The 14508-nt window shown below is 50.3% G+C and overlaps 2 protein-coding genes across 4 annotated transcripts in view; one reads left to right on the top strand and one right to left on the bottom strand.

The window, feature by feature from the left end:
• The first annotated feature begins 1074 nt into the window (after positions 1 to 1074).
• QRFP (pyroglutamylated RFamide peptide) lies at positions 1075 to 1434 on the top strand. Its single transcript, XM_010720902.3, has one exon. It carries the CDS (start codon positions 1075 to 1077, stop codon positions 1432 to 1434), a length of 360 nt encoding a protein of 119 aa, XP_010719204.3.
• A 2836-nt stretch (positions 1435 to 4270) lies between these two features.
• The window catches only part of ABL1 (ABL proto-oncogene 1, non-receptor tyrosine kinase), a 65959-nt gene continuing 55721 nt past the window's right edge, over positions 4271 to 14508 (bottom strand). For all 3 annotated transcript variants that reach the window (XM_010720901.4, XM_085239676.1, XM_085239677.1), the window contains 5 exons: positions 13741 to 13925; positions 11544 to 11696; positions 10864 to 10953; positions 10463 to 10627; positions 4271 to 7928 (listed from right to left, as the gene is read on the bottom strand). In XM_010720901.4, coding sequence (XP_010719203.2) covers positions 6229 to 7928; positions 10463 to 10627; positions 10864 to 10953; positions 11544 to 11696; positions 13741 to 13925 — 2293 coding nt within the window. In that variant the 3' untranslated portion in view covers positions 4271 to 6228. The remainder of the gene's footprint in view (positions 7929 to 10462; positions 10628 to 10863; positions 10954 to 11543; positions 11697 to 13740; positions 13926 to 14508) is intronic.

The following is a 14508-nucleotide window of genomic DNA, read 5'->3' as shown; positions in this document are numbered from 1 at the left end:
TGAAGGCGGCTCATTAACCCTGTTGTAGTGGCTTGGCCAGCCCCATCCCCTCTGTCCCCCCACCTCCCTGCAGCAGCCCAGCCTCCGGCAGGAGGCAATTAGCACCCGCAGGTATTTAATGGCCAGCTCAGCCAGGATGCACGCAGGGCAGCACAGAGCTGGGCATCGCCCAAGGCAGAGAGGTGAGTGATGGGGACAGCAGAGACATCCCTGGGCTGCAGGAGTGGGAACACCCCAGGATGGGATGGGGCTGGAGCAGGGCAAGGCGCTCCCTGTGTTTGGCTTTGTGCTGGGAGTGCCCAGATCAGGGGCAAGGTGGGATGGAGGCATGGAAAGCAAAGCTCATAGCAGGAGGGGACCCACAGTGCTTTGGGTTCAGAGGGGTCTGCAGGAGAGCAGAGCACCCAGGTGGGGCAGGTACCCCATCCCCCAACACCAGCAGTGATTTTTAAGGCAGCATCTCCTGAAAAAAAAAATAATAATAATAAATTAAAACTCCATTCTCCCTCTCTGAAGTTTTGCAGAGCTGCCCAAGGTCACCCAGGCAGCGCTCAGCCCCATAAAGCAGAGCGATGGCTGCGAGCTCCTTCCCCTGCACGCATTAACGGGGCGCTGCGGGTGGGACCTGCACACTCAGAGCTGAGCACTGCTCAGGTGAACGCACTTAAGTCCTCCCTGCAGTGCTGCTAAGAGGAGCACGCGGCTGCAGCTCCCATCAGCTGCTCCCATCAACCTGCCCCGTTAACAGCCCCGAGCAGCCAACCCGAACCGTGCCAGGCCTGGCAGAGGACCAGGGGAGGGACTGCAGGGCTGTAGGCTTGTAGAGAGGAAGGGAGAGGTCAGGAGGAGAAAAGATGCAGGGAGAGCAGCTCAGCGAGAGTTTGTAGGGGAGCCGGAGCACTTTTCTAGCCTCTTTAAGGATGCTGCAGCACATACGTGGGTATCTGCCCCATAGCAATACTGGTACATAGAGGGGATGCTCCATAGCAGGGGATGCTCCACGGGAGGAAGCCCTTGATGCCCCCAAGGATGCTGAGCACTTTGCCATCTCTCTCCCTCCCTGTGTCCCCCCAGATGAGAGCATCCTACTCGCTGTCCTGCCTCATCCTGCTGAGCCTGGGGGCCTGCTGCCCACCCCGCGAGCACCGACACCCCGAGGATGTGCTGGAGCCACGCTGGCGAGGAGCGGTGGCTGAGGCCGTGGGTCCCTGTGGGTGGGCAGCCCCGATGCGGCGGCGAAGCGAGGAGCTGGGGACGCTGCTGGGCATCGCCCGGGTGCTGCGGGGCTACGGGCAGCAGCACGGCGGGGGCCCACGGGGACGGCAGGAGGGCTCGGAGAAGCGCGGCGGTGGCGGCACGCTGGGGGACCTGGCTGAGGAACTCAATGGCTACAGCAGGAAGAAAGGCGGCTTCGCCTTCCGTTTCGGGAGGTGAGGGCTGCGGAGTGAGCTGCATCCCCACCATTCCTGACGCCTCAACGTGGAGCAAAGGAATCTGCGGGGTGGCTGCTGGGGTGCCCTGGGGAGGGGAGGCACCGTGTTTGCTTTGCGCTCAGCCCTGCCCCACATCTCCCAGCCTCAGAGATGGAAGAAGAGGAGGAAGCCTTGCATCCCTTCCTCGGGGACGTGGCGTGTTGGCCGGGTCCCGGAGCTGTGCGTGCCATGCTGGGACTGCTGTTGAAGATAGAGGGAGGTGCGCTGCAGGGGGTGATGCTGCATGACAGCCCCCGTGGGGACAGCCCGATCACGGCCGTGGGTGTGGAGCAGTGCTCTGCGCTCTCCTTCCTATTAACGAGAAGCCCCTCCGGCAGCAAATTCTGCTTAGTGTCACACTGCCATTTGCATGAGTGAGCTCCTACGTGCCGATCCAGACACGGCAGCAGGACTGGAGAACATCTTACCCCTAAGACATCCACATACGAGCACGCAAACCTGCCCCGCACCGACCCGATGCAGCCAACCTGAGCGGGTGGCACAGCAGTGACTGACCTCCAGCATCCTTGTTCCCTCCTGCCCTCACCTCCATTCTCCCATCCAGCCCAGCAATGCAGGAACACCCAGTGCAGAGAGGCTGGAACAGCCCCGGGAGCCACAGCCCTGTGCTCCAGTGCCAAAGGCAGTTTGGGGAAGAGCCCCCCCAGCAGCCCCACAGCCATTCTGCCTTCTCCTTCAGGCAGATTTAGCACTGCCAATGCCAACGCTGCCCTTTGCTCCTGCTAAGGCCGAGGTGTCGGCAATCCCAGCTCCAGCTGCCTCGCTCAGGAAGTTCAGCACGGAATGATGCTCCTGTTTCAGTGCAGGCACAGAAGTGCAGCAGGGCAATTATTTGCAAGCGCTAAGTTGCACCCTCAAAACCAAAGGCTGCGTCAGGACTCCGGTGGGGAAAAAATAAAAATAAAAAATATCTATTAAAAAAAATCTGCCTCCAAGAGGTGCATCGAAACATCCATCAGACAGAGCACCCAGTGCAACAGGGCTGGATGGGCTGCGAGCAGCGGGGACAGGTGTCCATGGGTCAGGGATGTGGGAGGGCAGATGGACTGACAGATAGATGGACAGACAGAGCAGGGAGTGTGGGCATGGCAGGGATGCAGGTGGTGCTGAGTTTGGCATGGGGGGGGGCTGAGCATGGTCCCCCACTTCTGAGCTCTCCTCTGCTCCCCACGAGCCCCCCAGCAGCACAGGGGTGTGGGCGCACGGCTCTCCCCCAGTGCTGGGGATGGGAGGCTGTATCGATGTTTCTATGGCAACATTTCTTTCTTCCTCCTTTTTTTCAAGCGTTCGTAACATCAGTAAATATGCAGTGATCAATTTTACCCTGTGCTGGAATGGGAGGGAGGGGAGGAGGAGAGGAAGGGGGCTGTTTGGGAGCAGACTCATCATTCCAAAGAGGAATGGGGTCAGAACAGCGTGACAAAGCCACGTGCCCAGTGAGGCTCTGACTGAGGCACAGCAACCTTTCTCTATGCTGTTTCAAAGCAAAAGCCCACGCTTCCTGCAGTGCTCACCTGGGGCAGAGCTGCACAAGTGCCCACAGTCCTCCTCTGAGATGGCCCTGTGTTCTGGGCAGTGGGTGGTGGGGAAGGGGCTGCACCAAGGGACACCAGGAGCCCACCACCAGGATCCCATCACTGGGTTTGTCCTCTTCATCCCTCTGCACTGCCAGCACACAACAGGCACAGCAAAGCTCCCAAACACAAGTGGGTGCTTGGCTCGGATTGAAGTACGGCCAAAGGATTCCTACAAGGAGCTCCTGCATCACTGCAGGGTCACTGAGCACAGATGGGACCTTTAGCAGAGGTGGGAGGACCAGTGCACATCCAGGGGCGAGGCAGGGAGCTGCCCCCATCAGCGTGGGCAGTGCTTCACACATCTCCAGCACCAACCCAGCTGGGGAAAAAGAGTTATGCACAAAACACTGACCACGTTTTCCATCTTATGACAAGCAACTACTCAAAAAACAAGGCAGGATGACATTAAGGGGAAACTTAAAAGAGTGAACATTGTAATTTCAAAGACACAAAAAGCAAAACAAAAACACAAACACAGCTATTTTTCCCCTAGAGCACTCTCACTTTCAAGCTCAATAGCCTTGAAAATTGGAGCAATCAAACTGTTAAATGCATCGATCTGTTAAATCAACTCCTACTGTACTCGGCTAAATTTAGCCTTTAATCCCTTTTCACTCCCAACACCGCAGATCCCAGGGCTTTCCCCAGCTGGGTCAACTGACCTCTGCCTTCCCACGCCAGCAGACCATCCCAGCAAAGAGGGACGGACATCCCCAGGGATGATCCTATTCAGGGGCAGGCCGAGCTTCTCCACCTCGACCTACAGCTACTCACCATCCTCAAGCCTTGATCCAGCCCCACACAACCACAGCCAGAGCTCCTGCTGAGCTCTCACGTCCTGTGCTGGGGCTCAGAGTGCACCAGGGATTGTCGGGGGGGTCAGAAATGGGGTGACCTGGGACAGAACCCAAAACCACCACCACCAACTGCAGAGCCTCGGGCACAGCGCTCTCACCTGCTCTCTCTTCCTTCCCTTCCTGCTTTGTCCTTTAGCATCTTGGGCTGACTGTTGGACTAGATGATCTTCGTGGTCTTTCCAGCCTTAGTGATTCTATTATCTTCATTTATTAAGGCAGAGCATCTCATTTCAGACACTGCTTGGCACTCAGTACCAACCTCAGTGCCACTCCGCCTGTCCAAATGTGCCCTTTAGCAGAGGCAGCTGGCATTGAAAACATTTGTTAGCAGGCAAACACGGGCTTTCCTCAACATTGATTTATTTTTAAATATACTACGGAAGAGAGGCCGGAATAAAAAATGAATCAAAAAAAAAAATAGAGAAAGAGAGGAGGCAGAATTGAAAGTCATGTACAGAAACAATCTGTACTGGACTAAATTAAAGAGGAAACAACCCCCTTAAGTATCACAGAGATGAAGGACAGAGCTATTTACACACTGTAAAAAAGACAAGTCTACAAAAGTATGTAATAACGAGATACAAATGTATAATATAGTGGCACAATATGTTATCAAAGTAAAAACAGTACCTCCAGGAAAGAGACAGTCCAAGGTGTTTTGTTTTCTCTTACATTTTTAAAGGCAGCCTGTGGCAGAAGTGTGTATTTTCTTTTAAACATTTGTCATGGGTTAAGTCGGGGCTGTTTGTGAGGGCGAGGAATGGTGTGAACACACAGAGTGAACTACTGGAAATCATACAAAATGTCAGTTCCAAAGAGAACAGCATAAAATACAATTGAAGGCAATAGTGTTTAAGATACACAAGAGGGGCCACAAAAGTTACGGGGAACAGGACATAGAAAATATGGATTTTTTCCTCTTGTTTGGAACTGTTAAGAAGTTAAATTGCACTGTTAATAGCCCTAAACCTTGCTTTTTCACTACAGTCACAGGTCACAGTTAGTCCCCATTTGTGTCGCATCAGTTGGGAAGGTTACAGGACCATGGGCAGGAAGCCCAGCAGCCTTGCTGTCATTATTTTGGGGCAGTTTCCTCGGGAGATCCGCCCAAAGAGAGGCGGCTGCAGCCTTCACAGACCCTCACGTGATGGGTGCAGCCACACAGCCATGAAGGCAATGACAGTTCCAACCCCGAAGTACCAGCATCCGAGCTCTCCACAGGGAGCTGGCACTGGCATGGCAAGGGAAGGGCACCAGTCTCAACAGGAGCACAGGAGCCAGGCCCACAGAACAGAAAAGACTGCAAATACAACTAGAGAAACAGCAGTTCTTGCCCATCTGCGATGCGCAAGCTCAACTGAAGCAACTGCTGCAGGCACAGTGGTATCTTTGAACTCGGCCCAAGCTATCCCCTCCTGTCACCCACAGAGCAACGCTCTGCTCAGCACAGCCTGCTGCTCCCACACCTCCTCAGCCACCCCCTGCCCCGAGCACCAGCCTGAATAACACCAGCAGCGTCCTCCTTCAGCCCTCTGCCACTCCTCTAGTGCTACCGTGGGAGATCTGCAAACGCTGCTGCATCAGTGGGTGCTGTCTGCAACGGTCTGAACCCAGGCAGCTCAGCTGGGCTCAACAGCGTCAAGGAAAAGCTGAAAACACAGATACAAAGGGCAGCAGGTGGAATCATAGGAAGAATGCGAGTAAACATCACTTGTAGCATTCTACCATTTTTTAAAGTTACAATAACAACTCCCCCCCCCTCCTCTCTCAGGCTCCAAATCTGTTGCAGAAAATCTGTCAGCAAATCTGTCAGACTCAGGCCGGGGACGCATGCTGCAGCTCTCCCAAGAAATGCAATAGGTATATTGCTATTCAGACACTCAGCCTTGTGTACAGTGGGGCGGAGGGGCAGAACGCAGTAGGAAGTCCTCCTGAGGAGGATGGCATCTCAGTGTCCATCAGTCTGGCTTCAGTCTTAACATTTTGTCCAGAACAATAAAATATTAATAAAAAGGCATGACGTGACATCAGCACTTAGACTTGTAGTCCACAAGGCAGGAACTCCACAGATAAGACGATTACAAGTATATGAAACACAGGGAAGCTGGGCTAAGAGGGTGGAAAGTGCCTCTTGAACACAGCCCTGCTCTTTGGAGCTGGGGCATCCATCAACAGTCTGCGCCTTTCGCACAGCCCAAACCCCAGCGCCCCAGTCCTTGGTCAGTCCACACATGCTGTTACTCTCTCCACAGTTGACTTTGGCCCACTGTGATTTATTATTTTTTTCCAACCTGGCTTCTGCTACCTCTGAACAATGTCGCTGATTTCTTTCACAGAACTGAGCAGTTTGCTAAAGTCCTGCGTGGCCGCAGAGCCGCTGCCAGCCGTCGCTGGGCAGATCTGAAGCTCTCGCAGGTTGTTCTCCAGCTTATTGATGGCCTCCCGAAAGGCAAATTTGTTCCTCATCTGCTGTATGGAGTCCACATAGCTCACGCAGAAGGTGTAGAGGTTCTTGCCAGCCTCCAAGACAGTGCTGTGGCTCGCCATTTGTTCAGAGTTCTTGCTAATGGCGAGCCGTAGAGCCTCGGTGCTTTCCAGCACCACCCCTTTGGTGATGGTGCCGCTGGCAATCCTCTCCGGGGGCTGACGGGTCTTCCGCAGAGAGACCCTGGTGGATATGAGAGGGATGAAGGCTGTAGATGATGGCTGGTCCCCCCCTGGGGCAGAGGGTACAGACGAGGAAGAGGCAGCGGAGGTTGCTGTGCTCATCAGCAGCTTTGTGGAGGACTGGGGCTTTGGTACAGAAGGGATCCCTAGCTTTTTCACACCTTCCCCTGACTGGTTTGGCTTGACAGCTTCACTGCTCACAGCATCTGCAACCTGAGTCAACTGTTTGGATTTAGGACCAGACACCACATCTGTTGCCGCTTCATGGCTGGGACTGTGAGATACTTTTCCAGGCTTGCCAACAGAGGATGAAGACATTGGAACCGGAGGGGCTGGCTTCAGCTTCGATAACTTCCCTTTGTCCTTCCCTGCCAACTCTGAGGTCTGCTTGAGCCTCCTCAGCCGCGGCTCCTCGACAGAAGCTTTGTTGGCACCTGCAAATGCAGCAGAGTTGGGTTTGGCAGCAGAACCTTGGTCCATTGTCGCAGTGGTACCTAAGGCACTGGATTTGACTCCATCGTCCTTGTGCAGCACGCTGGAGGAAGGGGGGACGGCGGGTTGCCTACGGCCAAGTTTTGGAGTCAGAGTGGGTGGGCTGGAGCCAGGACTCGACTCCGCATCTTTGAACACATCATCAGTGGTCTCTTCGTTTTTCTTAAGCAGCCGTGGAGGGGGGGTCACTGTCCCCCTGACAGCAATGTCAGTCTTGGCCTCGTTTGCCCGCTTTCGAGGCAGCGCTGGCTTTTCGCTTTTGTGTCCCCCAAAAGTGGAGGAATCAAACTGGCGTCCTGTGGACTGCAGATCCCGAGGCAGAGTCACAGATTTCCACTCCGTGTCCTTTGCACCGTGGGGCACACAGGAGGCTGAGCAGGACCTTAAGAAACGCTTGCTGGAGTTGGAACTGCTCTCCTCCTCACCAGCCACCCCCCGGCTGCTGCTCATTGTGCTGGACTTCTTCCTTAAGTGGGGAGACAAAAACCCAGAGTTCCCAGCGACGACCCCATTGGTGACACCAGCCCCATTGCTTGGGCTCTGAAACTTGGAGGGGTCAGCTGCTTCTGTGGGAGGAGCAATGAAAGCTCCATTGCCAGCATCCCTGCACTCCTCCTCCCCACCCGCCCTGCGGTCCGAGTGGCCATCCATCTCTCGGAAGGAGCTGCTCCGTTTTGGAGGGGTAGGGGCAGTCTTCTTCTTCTTCTTGATAAGGGCACTGAACAAGTTGGGCTTTTTGTCTTTTGGAAGCAGCCTCTCATCTTCATTCAAACTGCTCTCCAGGGCCACTCTCTCCTTCCGTGGCAGCAAAGGAGAAACAGCGGGTTCATGGTCCAGAGGGTCTGCAAGGGAAAGAAAAGAGACCACCGAGCTTTGCTTCAACAGCCAGGACAAGCTGCTTTCTTCCAGGATCTGAACCATTTCAGCACCTCCAAAAGGTGCAGGTTCTGAAAAGAAAACCACCCTCAGACCAGGAGTAATGCAAGTACAGCTACACTGAAGCCCAGACTGACGTGATCCCTAATGCCCCATACACTCACCTGTGAGGTGGCCAGACTTGGCTGCCTGCTATGCTCCCTGTAGGCTTCTGATTTAAGCAGCAACATACAAACTGTTTACGTTCAGATTCTCATCCTTGCATCTAGAGACTTGTCTAAACTTCATACTGAGAAGAAGATAAATATAACGAGGCTGCTTCTTCAGTCCCTGTGAGGTTGCTGCCCTTAGAACGGCTGACCCTCTGAATTAATAAGAAATCTATGTAATCCACCCTTGTTCTTTTAGCTTCTGATACTCCTAACCTCCTTCCCTGATGTCATTCTTCATAGGAAATGGAAATAACTCTTTCACAAGCAGAAACCAAGACATCCCTTGGCAGCTGAATGCCTCAGGTCACATCACCACGAAGATCGCCAGCTTAGTACAGCAGTGGAGGGAAGTGGGAATAACAGCCTCCTTCAGCAGGATTGCTCCAGAAGGAAACGGTGGGGTGACCCTTTCTCCACTTACAAGAGGTATTTAAAAATGAATAGTGGTTTATAATAAATTTATACTGAGTGCTGCATGTCTCTGTATTTGACTGACTGGGGGTCTCATTCCAGGCCAGGCATTCAGATGGCATGCTAATTTAAGAGAGCAATGCCTTTAGGGCAGCATATACATTTAGAGCTCAAGTAGGTAGTAAGAAAGGAGATGAAGCAGACACATAGATCAAAAGAAGGCTGCTTCTTAGTCACATACTGGTGATCATCATGGAGAGGGTAGGATTTCGGTTGAGGAGGGAGAGATAGAAGAAAAACAGCTGTGTTCTTTGGGAAAAGAGTATGCTTCCAAAGGTGCAAGTGCTGTAGAACCATTCATATGTAAACTGAGGTAGACCTCAACAAATAGAAGAGCTCCTACAGCACTTCAGGTGGCCAGGGCTGTGCAGTGACCAGACACAGCAGAGCTGTGGGGACCCAGGGAAAACTAGCAGCTTTCATTAAGGACCAGCTTCCAGCCACTGGGCTATGAGAACACTGACAACTGAATAGGAAACTGCAATGAAACCTCTATGGGAAATGGGAAATGTGTTTTTCACAATATGCTGGTTGTTATTTCAGTCTTTAATGTTAAAATCATATTATTCCTGCTGCACTTGAATCTCTCAAAGTCCTTAAGTATTTAAATGAAGCTATTTTACTTCAAAGCTTACAAAACTAGGCAATTATGCCTCCTATATACGGCAGGCTGGATTTACCACTGGTCTTTAACACTATGTTGCATTAATTAAGTTATAATAAAAATAGAGGCACACTGAGCTCAATATTCAAATCTTTTTCCAAAAGAAACAGAAGATTCTTTGTATTTTCATTAGAAAACAAGTCAATTCATAAATCAGTACATTCCTGAGCCCTTCTGTAAATAACTTCCTTTTCTCTTTAAGTCACTGACACTTTTCCAGCATTTTACACTCTGTCTTGGTTTTTTTTTCCTTCTTTGTTGAGATGTACATTTGCTACTCAAACATGTACCACTAGGTGAGTTTGTCATCATCCAAAAAAGGTCAGTCATATGTATGGTCAGACAGGGAGTGTTTATCATGCACTGTATTTTGTTTTTATTTTGCTATTTTTCAAGCAAACTGGATACAAATCTACTGTATAAATTCAGTGTCTTACCACTGTGTTCATTACCTCAAAATGGAAGAGAAATGCTTGGAGAAACTGATTGAATAGAGTTTAATTTCATGGAAGATTCTGTAAATACCTCTTTGTCCCTTGCTGCAATTATATTTGGTACCTGCCAAGAGTAATACTCTTCACTGCTGCAAGCACAGAACTGGTATGATGAAACAGTGAAGAAACCTCCCTTATGGGGCTTGCTAAACCTGAGCAATCGTGCTGCTTTAAATTATGCAGTGTGGTAGTGTAAAGAGGCTTGAACACAGCAGATTACCCAGTGCTTGGATGCTGTGGGAGATCCCACTGATAGCCCCTACCAGGGAATGGGAAGAGAATGTGACTAGAGGGCTGTGCTCAGGCTCTGGTCTATAAGGAGCTGTAGGCAATTGCCATTAAGTTAAAAGAACTCCTAGGATTTCTCTAAGCAACGGCAGGTATAGCACCAACTGCTCAGCCAGCTATGGATTCACACTCCCAGATGCTCTATGTTTGTATCTGGTCCCAAGATTAACAGCCTGCCTTTCTGTAATAAATGATAAAAGGAATTCAGAACGCAGGAAAGCAAACCTAGCAGCCTGTCACCCAGAAAGACAACGCAGATAGACAAAGATGGCACCTGTTTTCAGACATGGCTTTTCCTAGGCAAAGATCTGGGCATGCCTTTCGTTTTTCTATTATTTCCTGAAGGAATAATGACTTTAATTAAAACCTACCACATTCCCCCTGGCCTCGTGCATGTGCAGTCTCCAAGCCCTCGTTCACATCTTTGCTTTCAGCAGCTCTCCTCGACGTTCGTGTCTTGGTTGGTAACTCTGGGGCCTGAAGGAAATTGCTCACTACACTCCTCATGCCCTTCTTTCCCAATTCCTTCTCCACCTCTGCAATGCACAAAAGAAAAAAAAGATCACCGTAATACACAGAATATAAAAACCAGAGCACTGCTCTGAGTTAATTGCACAAAAGAAATGAAACAACACAGAGAGGGAGATCCTTAGGGCTGGTCAGCCATTTGGCTCCTTATAGCTAGACACGTGCCCCTGTGAGCTACGTGCAGTCCAGGACACGGGTGTCCCTGGTCCCTGGAACTGCCAGCCCCAGAGGGACCCAGACCTACCATCTGATATGCTGGATTCCTGAAACATCGTCTCAAACGCCTGATGGATCTCAGCAAAGGAAGGCCTGTCGGAGGGGCTCCACTGCCAGCCTGCAAAAACACCAGCACTGAGAACTTCCTAGCAGCACCACACAACCATTACGGCACAGTAGGAGGTGCTAGCTATCACAGTTCCTTTTTTATAAAATGGCTGAGAGAAAACACCAACATGGAAACTGGGTGTGAATGGTGCTGGGCAACCACCACTGAGCCAAAGTAAGGGCAGGGGTGGAGCACCTCAGGAAGAAAAAAAAACACATCACAAGTCACTACCAAGAGGCCACAGTGAAAAGCAACACCCAGTCCCTTAAGAAGCCTACCAACCTCCTCCGTCACCCTTGCAGCACAAGTTTTTCTGTAAGCAGTCAGGGAAATGAAGAAAAAAAAGCTCTGAGCTGAACGGCAAATCTCTCCCCAAGGCCTGTGAGCTCCCAGCAGGGAAGAATGGCTGGCTTCACAGCGCTTCCATCCTCTGGGGAAAGCAGCTTTAACCAAGCACTTCCACACAGCACTGCATCTTCACTAGAACCAACAGAGAGTTTCTCATTTCTGGCTGGATGTGACCAGATCCAGCCACTTTCATTGCATTTCTGAAGAGCTGCAAAGCAGCATTTGCATTTGCAAAGCTGAAGAACACTTACATGCTCTCATGAGCTCATATACTTTCTCAGGACAGCCTTCAGGGCGCTCCATGCGGTAGTCTTTCTCCAGCAGCTCATAGACTTGAGACAGGTCGATCCCAGGGTAAGGGGACATGCCATAGGTCGCAATTTCCCAAAGCAGAACACCAAAGGCTGCAGCGGGTAGAAAAGAAAAAAAAGAAAAAAATCAACAAACCTTGTTTTCATCTTAAATTTGAGAAGATGTTTAGTGGGAGCAGTCACTAAACAGTGCAGCACACTTAAACCAGCTCTGAGTGGCTCAGACTCCATGCTCAGCGTTAGCTTCAGTGTTAAAGCAGTGGAACAAGCCTCGTCGTCGGCACAGACAAGTCTCCTGCGATATGACAGAATAGAATTAGACTAATTTTGAATGTATCAGTTGTCTCAAACCTGAACGCCTTGAGATCCTTCAAGTCCTATTAAAGACACAATTAAGAGACTTCACAGTGGATTAGCCGAAACTGTTTCACTGCAGCACTGCAGTCTCTCTCTCAGTTTGACAGCTCCTCTCATATGCAGTCTCTCCTTAGAGAGCTGGCACGTTTTAATAGCTCAGTGTTTTTTGGGGTGCCCTTGTTTAGTTGCAGACTGGAAGGGAAAGAGGGGGCCAGAGGTGAAGGCAGGTTTTCAGCAGTTGCTACCAACGAGACCAAGTCTGCGTGAGACATTTTGGTCACAGGGAAAGCTGAGCAGAAAAAGAGAGAGCACAAAAAAGGTTCTTTAAACAGGAGAGGCATTCAAGTCCCCAGACTCAGCGGGGATGCAGGTCAGCACCGGGGTCAGGCAGCTAACCCAGGAGTCAGCCATGCAGAATAGACTCAACACCAGTTCAACAACCTGCATGTAATTGGTTCAGTCACCCTATTCTGGTCTTAAACTGAAGAGAAAGCGATTACAATTCTGCATAAGTAAGGAAATCACATCACATTACATGGTAACACCACCAAGGGCAATTTACATTAGACATTTCTGTGCACAATTTTCTTTGATTTCTGTCTCGAGGCAGCGAGGTGAAAAGCGTCTAAACCCTGGCATGGCCAGCAGCAGCCATGACCTCTGGGGACAGCCAGCTTGCTCTGATCAGATCCCCAAGTCCACCGCACTGACTGCCACTCTGCAAGGTCACACCAACCCTAATTAAAGCTACCCAATATTCCTTTCAGATCTTCTCCTCCCAGAGTACTCCGTGCTGCAGTACAACAGGGCTCCCTGCAGCCACCCGGCGCGGCCAGCAGCGTCACACAGCAGCTGGGAGCAGAAGAAACGCTTAGCTCAGCTCCCTCATCTCTAAAACGTTTTCTATCAGCCATGCCCTACGAGTTCCTTCAAAATAAAGCCTCTCTCTGCACCGCTCCTTCAAAACTCCAGAGAACTTCACTGCTGCTTCACTACTGTCTGATCTTTTAAACACACAGCAGATGCTCAGGGTAACGTTTTCAAAGTGCCCCTGGGACGAAGTCCTGTGAACTTCTATCGTATGTCACTGGGCACTTCTGAGAATTTGACCAATGGCTATGGAAGAGATATAAAATCCAAAGAAAGGCTGATAAAAAAGTAGAATGAGATTTTCTGCAGTCAGATTTCATAGAATTTAACTCCATTTAGCTAAGCCTAGTCTTATCATCAGCACCTCAGGGCTCTTCAATAACCATTTGTCATCAAATTTTCTCTCTGTTTCTGCTCATCTCATTCCAAAGATTATTCTTTTAAAATGCAGAAAGACGAGCTCGGAGCTATCACCAGACAGACAGATATACACATAATTTTTTAACATAAAATGAACCAGATCCTCACTTTTCTCCTTAAAGTAGTTTGAAAGTTCCTGGCGATAAAACAATATATTGCTTCGCAGTTCTGTGCCACAGCTCCATCAAGTCAGCAGCACGGGTGCCCTCCGGCCCCATTTCATACAATTCTATAAACACCACAGTGTCCTTTGTTTTCATACTTGTCAATGACTCAAACATGTAAAGCCAGGTCTGCATCCTCAGTTCTCCACTCCAAGACAGACTTGGCAGAGATTAATTCCTGCACTCTGACACAACAACACAGCTCAGAGAGGGGAGCGTGCTCTCTCCTGAGACGTTTCGCAGCATCCTCATTTCACAGCCCAAAACAGGAAAGGAAGGCTGTACAAGAATATCACCTGAATTAATTTGCTCGTGCAAATTCTTACCCCAGACGTCAGATTTAATGGAGAACTTGTTGTAGGCCAGGCTCTCTGGTGCTGTCCACTTGATCGGGAACTTGGCCCCAGCGTGGGCAGTGTACGTGTCACCTGTCATCAGCCTGCTCAGGCCAAAGTCTGCCACCTTCACCAAGTGGTTCTCCCCTACAAGGCAATTTCTGGCAGCGAGGTCCCTAAAAACAAGAACAAAAACAGGCAATGAGAAGTCCACCCTGTCACTTGTAGCAAGAGCAAGGAAACAGCAAGAGGCTGTTCCCAAAGAAGCCTGGGCCTGCATGTGATTATTTTGATCAGGGTATTACACAGAAATTATGCAGCTCTGCACACACATGTAAGAGGGAAAGTTATTTTCCATTCTGGCTTTGTAAGACTGTCAGCCCAACTTTTCCTTTTTTTTTTTTTTTTTTTTTTTTTTTTTTTTCAAAATGCAAAATGAAAGCTCCAAGAACCCCCTCACTTTCAATAAAAGCTGCCACCCTCAGGATAAAAATAATGTAAAGAAATGTCAGTGCTCAAGTTATCAATAGCTGTGGATGAGCGCTGAATTAAAGACGTCGCAGTGCCTCCCCTTCTTGCCCACCTCTCCAACGCTTCCATCGACCCAAACACCACCACTCACCCTGCACAACTCCTCTCCCAGGCCATGTTCAGTGCCAGGTTTATCTCCCTCCCAAGTACCACATATCTTACAGCACAACGTTTTGTACCACATCCCCCAGAAAAGCCACGGGTGACCATAAGGACGACTCAGTGGCA

Source organism: Meleagris gallopavo, chromosome 19 (assembly GCF_905368555.1).
Source record: "Meleagris gallopavo chromosome 19, MGAL_WU_HG_1.1, whole genome shotgun sequence".
NCBI classification, from domain to species: domain Eukaryota; kingdom Metazoa; phylum Chordata; class Aves; order Galliformes; family Phasianidae; genus Meleagris; species Meleagris gallopavo.
The sequence above is the reverse complement of the archived record's forward strand: the minus strand, read 5'-3'. Positions and strand labels throughout refer to the sequence as shown.

What these genes read in the sequence shown, in the direction of transcription:
- QRFP (XM_010720902.3), top strand. Translation starts at nt 1,075, where the DNA reads ATGAGAGCATCCTACTCGCTGTCCTGCCTCATCCTGCTGAGCCTGGGG.